Here is a 12177-nt window from a genome sequence, read left to right on the forward strand (position 1 = left end):
GTGCATAGCTTTGCATCTTCGCTCATCCCTCACGCACAGCTTTGCTGGTCCTCTTTGTTTGCCGAGAGAGGGAAAAGGTCTGCTGGAATGAAACAGAAGGCAGGTGCCAATGCTTCTTGCAGAATGGGTACAACAAAAGGTAGATCCTCTTTATCTCTCTATCTCCTCTCTCTCTCTTGTAATTTCTCAGGACATGTATTCGGTACAGAGTACAGCTAGAATTGTGGAGGTCTGAATGTTTTTGAAAGGGATCTTTTTGTGTATATGTGTGTAAAATATGACCATGAGAAACACTGTGTTGCATTGTCATGTATGTTTTGTCCTTAACACACATCTAGGCCGATCGAAGAGGGGAATTATTCGATTTAAATCCTGCAGGCACAGGGAGAATCCTCGGAAAGATGTGCGATAGTGCGTTTGTAAGTGTCCGTGAGTGTGTGTGTGTGTGTGTGAGATTGTGCAAGATTAGGACTTCTTGGTTGGACTGCACTAACACCAGCGAAGCCCACATCAGATGCAGAAGGAGGAGGACAGGTGAGAAGAAAGGGATTTTAGATGAGTACGGAAACGTGGTATTGTACTGAAGGACAAGAACACGATGTGCAGACTGCATAGGGACCAAATACAGAACCGGCAGAGAAACTGAAGCGCACGATTGAACCGTTAGCCGTGAGAACAGACCAGGCTGCAGGGATGAAGAGGAACGGAGAGAGTTTGTAGGAAAAGACAAAGTGGACGACATTCGGAAACTTGGGTTTTTGCTCTTTGTGTTCACAGTGGACCTTGATTTAATTTCAATACAATTAAGGCACGCGGTGAATGCCAAGAGAGAAGCCAACAGCAGCACTCACCTGAGCGACCGATCGACAGGACAAAGTCATGTTTAGTACGGTCACTATGGTTTCATACTAGACATCATATGTGCACAATAAAATAATACACTGCACCATCACACAACCAACCCCTACCTGATATCATGCAACCAGCTAATCCCTTTATACATGGCAAACACTTAAGTAGACCATCAGATATTCATTACATTAAACAAAAATATATGAACATGGGCCTAATATGCATATAATGATTTACGAAAGGCATGGCTGTATCTCTCCCAAACCATGAGATTATATTTAGTAGCAATGCTCTGCAAAAAGCTCGGAGGCGAAAAATGCAAAGGTTGCGTTATGACCTACATTTCACAACACAAGCCATCATTACAAGCAATGGAGTGTAATATGCAAACGCAGTGTAGTGAGTACGGGATTAAGGGCTTTAAATAGGACCCATAAAATTTGTGCAGATTTTTTTTTTAAATACTATAATATTTCACAATTCTGTCATTTCTGACAGCATTGCCCAAACCTGTGACGCAGTGAATTCAGAGTAAGATCAGGGGCCCGTTGCAACAAACCACTTAAGTTAAGAAAATCTTAACTAGGGTATTATTAAGGTTTGTTACAACCTGCTACTGCCCATTTTAAACAGGAGAACAGCACAAACACCAACACATAAGGCCCAATGTCATGCTCCTGCCATTCAAATCATGTTCCTTCAATCTGGCAGTAATAAATCACCTATCTGCTCTAGGCACGTGGCGCAGATGTTTAGAGGGGTCAAAGTTTATGTATTTATTTATGACTAATGATGAATTTTACTCACAAAAGAAAGGCAAACAGGGTCTAGGATGAGGCGCTGCCCCTCAGGCTAGATTTCCATTGACGGAACACACAACTGTGAAGACAATAAAAGCACATATTAATCACTCTGACAGTCATTCAGACTGCATATGACGTTGCTGGTGTTGCATTTTAAGCTTATATACATTTACACAGGGTATTTTTGGTCGTGCAATTTACAAACCTTTGAGACGTATTTATTTTTTCCACACTTGTCCACACTTTTCCACATTTGTCCTTATGACGACTTCAAATCGAGAACGACTAGGCTACGAAGGACAATTTTGCACAACAGCATAGCATTTTTGCATGATTAAAAAATATTTTAAAATTGCAGTGTGATTGAGAAGAACGTTACCTTGTACGTGTTACACTCTTGCATTCCCCAAACCCATAACAATCACGAATAAGTAAAATAAATTAGACGTAAAATAATTTTATTTTGTATAAAAGAATAATGGATTATTATAAAATGAGAAGCATTTGAATTAAACCGTTTCAACAAATAGCCTAAAATTTCAGTGTGTCTATTATTCTGTCTCTGGAAAAACATATTAACAAATAATGTGAATTTATTTTGTAAAGATTTTTTGGTGTTTTTTAAAATTTTTTAATTTTTATTTAGGGTTATAGTCTTTCAAAATCTTCTACAGAGAAAAAAACCCCCACAGATATGACAAATATGCGTAAGGTTTAGCAAATGGAAAACATCTTAACATAATTAAAAAAATTAAGAGCAAATTACAATTAATGAACGCTTTGAATAAAATTAATTTGGATGATTTCTTTGTTATATAAATAAATATACAAATAGCCAATGCTTATAAAGAGATGGATCATTTAAATCTAGAAAATTAGACATCATTAAATGCGCAAGATTTTGCATAAGTAGGCTACATAATAAATTAGCCTAAATTCAGATTGTATTTCTTTTTTTCTTTTATTAAATTCGTGCTGTTTATCGGTTTTATTTTTAACTTGTGTTAAACACATTTTATGCAATTGAAAGGACATTTAAATGGACCCTTTCATATTTTCTTTCTACCTCCATATATACATATTCGTTTAAAATAAATCGGTCCCTCGGTGTAGTACAGAAATGATTTTATGTAAATTGTATCTTTTGCAGACATGGCCAGGCGTTACTAATGGCAAAAATACGCTGAACGCACGCGGCTGCTCGACTGTCAACACGCTGATAAACGGAGCCCCTCACCCAGCACACAATCCGGACAGCAACGGCAGCAGGATAAAAAGCGATAATACTGTCTGGGGTACAAGAACAACCTAAATCGGAAATTCACAACATCTATTGCTATTGATTGTGTTCAGGCCTGCATCTTTGTTATTCAGCTGCAGTCTGATATCAGTGGCCACAGGGATATGATCTAAAAGCCTGAAAATCGCTGCAGACTTCCCTGTGGCCTGCACTTGTTATAGCGCTTGATTTAAAGTAGGCAAGATAAACCTATATATGAGTCTTTTTCATGCTAAAGTGGAATGGTTTAATAAGAATTTCCCCAAGCAATTTTATGAGGATCTGGTTTTCTTTTAAAGCACCCTACAGTTTTAACAGCAAAAAAGTAAATCATAACATCAGCAGGCATGTGCACTATTTGGTTTGCTCTATTTTCAGAGAAGAATGACAGTAGACACATGGACAGACTAGACTACATCTGTCTTAAACGCACACCGCATCAACGGTCTCAGAGACACGTGCCGTTCCCCTCCCCACCTTCATGTTGTCTAGGGATCTCGAGAGGTTTTGGGGTCCCTGGGGAGAGAGAGGCCGAGGTCAGAGAAGGGCCCCTCAGGCGGCATGATATATAGACAGACGGGAGGTTGAGCCATGTGCTGCATCTTATTTCCCCCTCATACGTAAAAAACACCCTCAATATCAACAACACACACACACCCATATTGACAGGTTAATATCTCTTATGCTCTAAAATAGACAAATACACACACACTATGGCCATACACACATCAAACAAGAACTGATTCAGGAACACAAGGCGTCTTGTAAACACTTGGTCTTAGCACTTAAGGAGGCAGAGCTCTGCTACACTGTCATCAATTAAAAGGTTTAATTGATTGATGGCTGTGACCTCATTGAAACAGTGTCCTGACAAATTACCCAAGCTCAAAACCGTTGAATAGTAAAATGTAAAATTGCATATACTCTGTTCATTTTACCTCATAAAATAAAGTGAAAGGCTTAATGTTGTGCACACTGAAATAAACAAGGGTGGTCACAAAATCTTCACTGTGTGAGCCATGTTTGATTCTGTTATTAGTGTGTAGGCCACCGCGATATTCTTTGTGACTCTTTGAGGTAAAAAAAAAAATACTAAAAACAAATATTTTGCCTCTTTTTTTACCACACCATGTAAGATTAAACCCACATATCTGTTCTGAGCAAGTGAATATATTGCCAATTGTTTTAAAAGAGGATTTTTAAAAGGTTGTTCAGCCAAAAGAAAACTATCTTCATTTACTCACCCTTGTGTCATTCCAAAACTGTATGACTTTCTTTCTTCTGTGGAATAAAAAATAGAGTGTGGGACATTTCTCAAAATATATATTTTTGTTTCACAGAAGAACGTCATACAGTTTCGGAATGACACAAGGGTGGGAAAATGAAGACGATTTTCTTTTTTGAGTGAGCTAAGCCTTTAAAGGGTTATAGCTATGTAACTTAATTTGGATTTATCTTTTGTTGCTAAACAGTCACAAATTAACGGAATAAAAAAGTACATCGTTTTTAAAAAATCTAATTAAATCAATCAGTTTCATCAATGAGTTCTTATTCTTTTCATTCAATCAAACGGGTCGTTTTTACATCAGTTTTGGGAGGCGAAAAAATGAAGTTTTATCACCCCCTGTTGAACAAACATGTTCATATCAACATAGTGCCGCCATTTTAGGATTAAAACTGTCCTTCTGTCGAAGAGTATTGAAGGCAGCCCGTTGTAATTTTAGGATACTGACATGCAACTTTGATAAATGTAAAGTTACTATATTTTCAAACGATGATTATGCAGGAATTGTGGCGATTTCCTAACACATACAAGCATTGTTTACACACACCTCAAGGCAAAACCTTGTATCCACAATCAGGATAGCTGTGGAAACAGCGCCACCAAGAGGCTGATTAAGTAAGTGCTTCTGAGAAGTAAACAAGAAAATCAATATCGCACATAAAAAAAACAAAAAAAACAAAACACGATCACTCAAACATAATTTCTAATTTCAGCGTTTTAAATAATAAAACCGTTTCATGTAAGACCAAGGTGACTCACTGTAAGAAAAGCTGGTCAATCCAGAGAAACAGAAAGCTAATTTCGGTTTGTGAGAAGTCACATCTCCAGAGGCCATAGCATTTTTTTCTTTGACCTGACTCAAACATTAAGTTTCATGGGGTAATTAATGATTTAATTGAAATAAGTACTTAACCCAACTACTGATTCACCATTAAGGTGGATTAACACTCAAGATGGCTTCCTCACAAGAACGTCATATTGTGTTAGCGACAATTAAACACAACCATGGATACAGGTAAAACAAACCCTCAAAAGTACCAATAAGAACAGACCAACCAAATTGTTGGTTATACTGTGAATTCACTTCTTCAGAAAGCAAACACACTTGAAGCTTTGTGCAGCATCTTTATTCTGACACTGCTAAATGCCAGCAGTTTTGCAGGAGTCGTTTTAATGCACCGACATGAACAAAGTAGAAGGGGTGAAGTGTGCAGGCAGCTAGTGTAGGAGAGGAGTGTGGGTGCTGGGTGGAGGGGGACCAGGCAGTTTGGGACACAGGTTAGTGCATGACGAAGTATTTAGTCAAACAAGGGGAAAATGCAACACACAAGTTCTGCCGAGTATACCACATTTATTTTTAATGAACTGATTATGAGAAAGAGAGGGTGCAAGGCCCACCTCAATGCAGACGTAAGAAACGGAAGAGAAAGACGAGAACGAAAAAAAGAAAAATGACGGGAGGAGAGCAGCCCATAGCAACAATTTTTCTTTAACTTGCAGAAGAAAAAGTAAATGGAAAATAAGCTGACAACTCTCAAACACAGCCCCCTTTTGTACACTATAAAACTGATCCAATGAGCAAAAGCCTTAACTCAACAAATCGGCTTCTCCGTTTATCGTCCCCTGCAAAACACCCTCTATTACCAACACAATAAAAAACAAAACAAAACAGGAACAGAAAAAACTCAGGACATTCCTGAACATTCATTAGATTTTTTTGAATTACATTTCTTTTCCATTTTATAATCTTGGTTGAAACTTGGTAAACTTTTTTTTTTCCCCCCTCAGAAGGTAACGAGACTTGTACTGACTAGTGGCCAATTAACCAACAATGGAACATCCACTGAGATGGCGACGATTATTTCACGTCCTGACTGGATGTTTTCAGCTCCAATAAAGAGAAGGTGGGGGGTTAACAGAGAAATGAGGGGGGGAAACTGCCTATACAGGATCCGGGGCACTAGAACCCAATGATTTAAAAGAAAAAAATCAATATTGTAGTAAGAGAGAAGCAAAGCCATGTGCTTGGACTGTAAAAGCAGATGTTTTTTTTTCTAAAAAAAAAAAAAAAAAAAATTTAGGAGAAAAAGAGGCAGCAGAACAAAAACGGGACCCCCCCAAAAAGTGAGAAGTATTGGGTTCACTATTAGAATCCTATAGAATTAAGTTGTAGTCCTATGAATAATCATGTCATTTCTTTTACTACAAGTTCGAAGTAAGTCTTTTAGGTCAACAGAAATCAAAGAAGAGTCTTCATTTAGTTTCTTTTTTCCTCTTTTTGAATCCTTGGTTAAATCTTTCCCCAAAATAATTTCTGAAAATATCTGGTTGTAAGATTGGGGAGAGAAATAGGGCCTGTCAGTCTTTTGCCCAAAGCAGTGCTTGTTACTTCACACGTCCTTGGCGATCCTGGAAAAGAGAAAGAATAAAACAACTGTAAACAAAGCACTAATCACAGAACTGGCTTTACTGACAAGATGCGCATGAAAATCCCATGTGATTTATCCATGCAGCCCTAAAATAAATAAACAATGATTAATACAGTTTTACTTAGAAGTCAATGCCTTTTTTTAAAGTACACCTCAAAAGTTGGAGGTAACAATTACTTGATCTCCATTTATTTGATCAAATACAGTAAATCTGCATTGTGAAATATTACTAGAATTTATAAAATTTTCTATTATAATACATTTTAAAATGTAATGTGTTCCTATGATGGCAAAGCTGAATTTTCAGCGACTACTCCAGCTTTCAGTGTTACACAATTCTTCAGAAATCATTCAAATATGCAGATTTACTGCTCAAGAAACATTTAAACTGTAAAAAATGTTGAAAACAAAACTGCGTTTTAATATTTCTAAAGAAACCGTAATCATTTTCCCAGGATTCTTTTAAATTTTTAAACTTTTAAAAGTTTTTCAAAGTAGTAATTACATTCAAAACAATGAAGAAAAAAAAAACAAAAAAACCTTCCGGTTCCCAAACTGTTGAATACTTCGGTTACATGACCAGTAGGTTATTAATCAAATGAAGTTCAAAATAAATCTCAAATCTGTATCTATCTGTATCTATTACACCCACACCCTTGTAAGGAAAATGTATAATATTGTTAAATGATTTAATGTTTTAACAACATCTTTTATGTGCCTACTGACAAGTCTCGTCAACTTTAAGGTGTTTTAACATGCCTAATGGCTGGGCCTGCTGAAACTAACAGAAATTAAACCCATTATTTACAAGCTGACAGATACTCTAATTTACAAGCATGTCGATAGATAGAGGAGGTTGATATGAACAAAGATTGAATCTGCAAGATGCATCACCTGCATTCTGTAGTGGCTCCGACTGGAGTTACTGGAGTATGGGTCACTCCCCTGAACCTCCACCTGCCCAAAAGAGAAATACCATTTTAAATCAAATGCTCTTGAAATACCAACCATTATTCAAATTCAAATTACAGAGACTGACAATATTTGTATATTAATAAGTAATGAAATTTTTCCAAGACAAGCATAACCAGAACATCCAGACATCTATATCCACTATAGAAACTCCCTGATTTTTTTCTGGCCTGGAAATTTTTATTTTCTAGGTTTCTCCAGTCATATTACAACTAGTTGCGCAACATGTTAATAAAATCAAAATTGCAAATGACATCCACTTAGGCCTGGGCGATAAAACGGTATAGGTATTTATCGACGGTACACCATCGATAAAGATAGAAAATTTTTTCAATATAGCGCTCAATATAGGCACGTGCTATGAGTGACAGCACACACAAGCACATGCTGAAATGAGTGCTGTGCCTGCCTGTGATGAGGAGATTGTGAATAAAAAAATGAATATTAGTCGAATTTGAAAATTAACATTTGGATCTGAATGCAAAAATTGTACAATCGAATGTTAGGTGTGCGTCAGGGAACGTCATCAGCGGTGCATGAGATGCGGTGATGTTGTAAGTGACGTTGTTGCATTTTAATGCTTTGTTAGTCTAGCCCACGAGACGCCGCTGCTCCAATATTCGTTCAAAATATTAGAGAAATATAGTAGCTCAGTGCACAGAAGATCTTGTCGCAACCGCAAATTCAGCACATTTTTTAGATGGACAAATATGACTGCTGCACTCGCGTCTCATGCAAGAGATGCAAAGAAAGTCATGCAAAGTCAAAACTAGGTGTGCGTCAGGGAACGTCATCAGCGGTGCATGAGATGCGGTGATGTTGTAAGTGACGTTGTTGCATTTTAATGCTTTGTTAGTCTAGCCCACGAGATGCACCGTTGCTGCGTTATTCATTCAAAATATTCGAGAAATATAGTAGCTCAATGCGTAGAAGATCTTGATTAGGTTAAAACCACTATCACTTTCACACAGAACGCATATTCAGCACATTTTTTAGACGGACAACTATGACTGCTGCACTCGCGTCTCAAACAAAGTTAAAACAGTTTAAACATTTAGAAAACACGTCGCGAATTTGTGGAGATTTATTCCTTTTCACGGTGTCCTAATAATTTTTTTAATGCAATCTGTGTGATGGGCGATTCGGCTCTTTGTATTAAGCAATGCATACATAATGCTGTTTTGTTCATAATCGTTTATGCAATTTACGAAATTATATTTGATTTAGATATGTTAATTTAGACGTTATGCACTTTTTTTGTAGACAGGTAAGTTATTTCATTGCATTTAATGCGCTGCATTACTTTGCTCATTGCGCCCTCCTGTGGCCTCGGGAAACAAGCCAAAAGCTTCCGTAAGACTTATTAATCTGCATATAAAACATTAGAAAGGAGATATGTTTAATTTTTATTTTGTGTTTGACTGTTAAAACAAAAAAATATTTGTTGTTTGTCTCAATAAAATGGGTTAGTTTAAAAAAACAGTGGTTAAATTTAAAGTTTTTTTTCTATTGCTCCTTTTTAAAAAAGGTTAGCCTATTAAAAGTGTCAATAATTATCAATACCGAACGATATGAAACATTATATCGTTGATACATTTTTTAGCTATATCGCCCAGCCCTACATCCACTCTAAGATTTACTGGAGACTGAAGGGTGCAAACTCTGAAACAGTGCTCTCTTATTCTGACAGTTGTTCCACACTAAAAACAACAACAACAACGAAAATTCTGGTTTTCCAAGCCAATCTTAAACAAGTCTGTATTCAATGTAGGGACATGAGGGGAAACCACAGTGCCAGCATTTGTTAGGAAGGACAATAAAAGTAAACAAAGATGTAATTAAACAATTTCACTTCAAGGTGTTCTTTTTATGAAGTATTATTTCAGTAAACAATACTTCACAAAGCAATTACATCTTATTCAAACAGAAGAACTGTCTTGCTAAAAACATTCAGTGCGCTAAACTGGTGATGTCAGCCCACATATACAGAAAGAACTGTAATATGAACTCTATTCTGGAGCTTTACAGCCATAATTCACGTTGTCCACATAACCACGGTAAAGAAATGAATTCTCTAAAAATACCTTTGTTCTGCTACAACAGCACCACACAATCACATGGCAGAAAAACCATTAGTGGTGTCGACACTATACAAAGCAGAACGGTGGATATCTGGGCTGGGCTTTCATTTGATTCAACATAATTATGTGCTGTCCGGCAACTCTGTAAATGCTGTTCACCACACTAAACGAGTACACTAGGGCTGCACGATAAAATCGCATGCGATTGTCATTCACATCTCGTCAGTAAAGCCAGTTCGCAGACGAATCACATGCGATAATGAACGCGATATTGCGTAGCTTGTCAGTGATCTACGGCTCGGTGTAGTAAATGCCGCTCCATCTGAAAGCATGTGATGGAGATTTACTACTAATCACAGAACCGACTTTACTGACGAGATGCGCATGACAATTGCATGCGATTTATCGTGCAGCCCTAGAGTACACTTTATATGCTTATTGTGCATTGTACATCATGTGACCCCGACACAGCAAAGAGACAGACAGCATAAGGGCCTTTCGCACCGCGGGAACCTTTTCATAGTACCAGAACTAATTGTGGAACTACCCACTTTTTGGCGTTTTCGCACCGCCGGAACTGGGTGCGATTTTAGTACCGGACTGCCTTTTTCGACAACCAAATTAGATCCTACTCCGGAGTAGGCTTGCCGCGATAGACGGTGTTGACGGTGATACTGGTGTTAAGCCGCAACACCGGTTATGTCACTTGCCCACCGTGGCACCGACCCACACTGTTGTTTTGATTTTTTATAGAAATAAAAATAATTTAGTTCAGTAAAAGAACAACCCTACTCCGGAGCAGGGTCTAAACAGCACAACTGGTACCAATCGTGACGCAAGTAGACATTGATTGGCCAAACGCGTATGAAAACGCCCTCACCTGCCATGATTTAAAACGCCGTGTAAACATACTGTAAACATTGTGTCAACTTATTTCGCAAGTATGGAGAACAGCGATAGATGGACGGACGCTGAAGTGCAGGCAAATGTAGCACTGCCAGTTGTCATTGGAGATTCTTAGTCCTCCTTTCCGTTCTTTCAATCGCTTTACGTATACGTCGACATTCCATGTCCATTATTGTGAAACCCGCGAGACACAACAAAAACACAGCTCCGATCACAGCGTCCTCCATCCTCCTGTTGTTAATGTTGTTTTTTTGTTGTTGAACGCAGCGCACAAATGACGACGCTGTCGACCGGCTTACGTCACTTCTTAGTACACACTGTCGGTGCGAATGCAACCCTTTAAATGGTACTGGGAAATAGTTCGCGCAAAATCGTCCCAGTACTTTAGTACTGTACATTTAGTTCTGGAACTAAAGTGGTGCGAAAGGCCCTATAAAAACCCTAAATTATATTAAAAAAAAAATTAAAAAAAAAAGCAGAATAAAGGTGATCACACCCATATATTACTTAAGCATGCTCCTTTTATGTGGTATTTTAAATCTTTTCATACTATTTGGCTTGTGGGGGCGGGGTTTGTTTCAAACAAAACAGATTTGTTTGGTCAAATCTGAAATATGGACATGCAACATCAAAATGCTGCTCAAATAACTTGAGAATTGATGTCAAAAAAAAAAAAACAACAACCTTAAAACAAACACAGATGTTCTCTTGCAGTGATAAACAGTAAAACAAAACCTCCAGCACACCTGTGGTAGAAGTTTTCAAGGTGGTTTTAACCCCATGTATGTAATTCTGGTCAAACCAAAAACAGGTTATATGGACTCAAATTTGTAGATGTTATCTTACTAATAAATAAACAACTTAGCTGAGAGAGAAAAATGAGATTTTAATTCTAATTACATTTTTAAAGTCCATTAACGCCACAACAAGAGGTAAAAGGGATAGTTCACTCAACAACAACAGCAAAAAAAAAAAAATTATAATTTACTCATGTCATTTCAAACCTGTGTGACTTCCTTCCACAGAAATTCTTTCCAAATATTTTTTAAAGAATTGTTTCACCTATTTTTGCCCATACAATAATAATAATAATAATAATAATAATAATAATAATAATAATAATAATAATAATAATAATACAATAACAAAAAATAACAAATTTTTGTTCAACAGAAATTCACATAGGTTTGGAACGACACGACTGAGTAAATGATGAAAATGCAATTGTCATGTGAACTACCCTTTTAAGGGGACTCCGCAAATGATGGGAGAACAACTTATGTATACTACCACAAAATCTGCATTTCCATTACCTGTAGCAACAATATGCAACATTTAAGGTTGCATTTTCCAAACAACATTGTTTTTATTCATCATATCCTTATGTAAATGGGTATGTGACAGAAAATTTTACTATGCTCTTGAATTGGATAAACTCAAAGTAAACAATTCCAAGGGCATAAATAAATTAATAACATCAAAAGGACAAAATATTGAACAACAGTGGTCCTAACATTTCAAAACTGACATCAGCGAAGGAACTGTGAAGAACTGAAAAAAAAAAAAAAAA

The 12177-nt window shown here is 37.1% G+C and overlaps 1 protein-coding gene across 1 annotated transcript in view; it reads right to left on the bottom strand.

Moving 5' to 3' along the window:
- Window positions 1-5331: 5331 nt before the first annotated feature.
- LOC107697702 (YTH domain-containing family protein 2-like) overlaps window positions 5332-12177 on the bottom strand; it is a 12325-nt gene continuing 5479 nt past the window's right edge. The window contains exons 5-6 of the mRNA XM_016498501.1: window positions 7543-7605; window positions 5332-6628 (exon numbers count right to left, since the gene is read on the bottom strand). Of these exons, the coding sequence (XP_016353987.1) occupies window positions 6605-6628; window positions 7543-7605 (87 nt within the window). The 3' untranslated portion in view covers window positions 5332-6604. The remainder of the gene's footprint in view (window positions 6629-7542; window positions 7606-12177) is intronic.

Source organism: Sinocyclocheilus anshuiensis, unplaced genomic scaffold (assembly GCF_001515605.1).
Source record: "Sinocyclocheilus anshuiensis isolate Anshui unplaced genomic scaffold, SAMN03320099.WGS_v1.1 scaffold446, whole genome shotgun sequence".
Lineage (NCBI taxonomy): Eukaryota > Metazoa > Chordata > Actinopteri > Cypriniformes > Cyprinidae > Sinocyclocheilus > Sinocyclocheilus anshuiensis.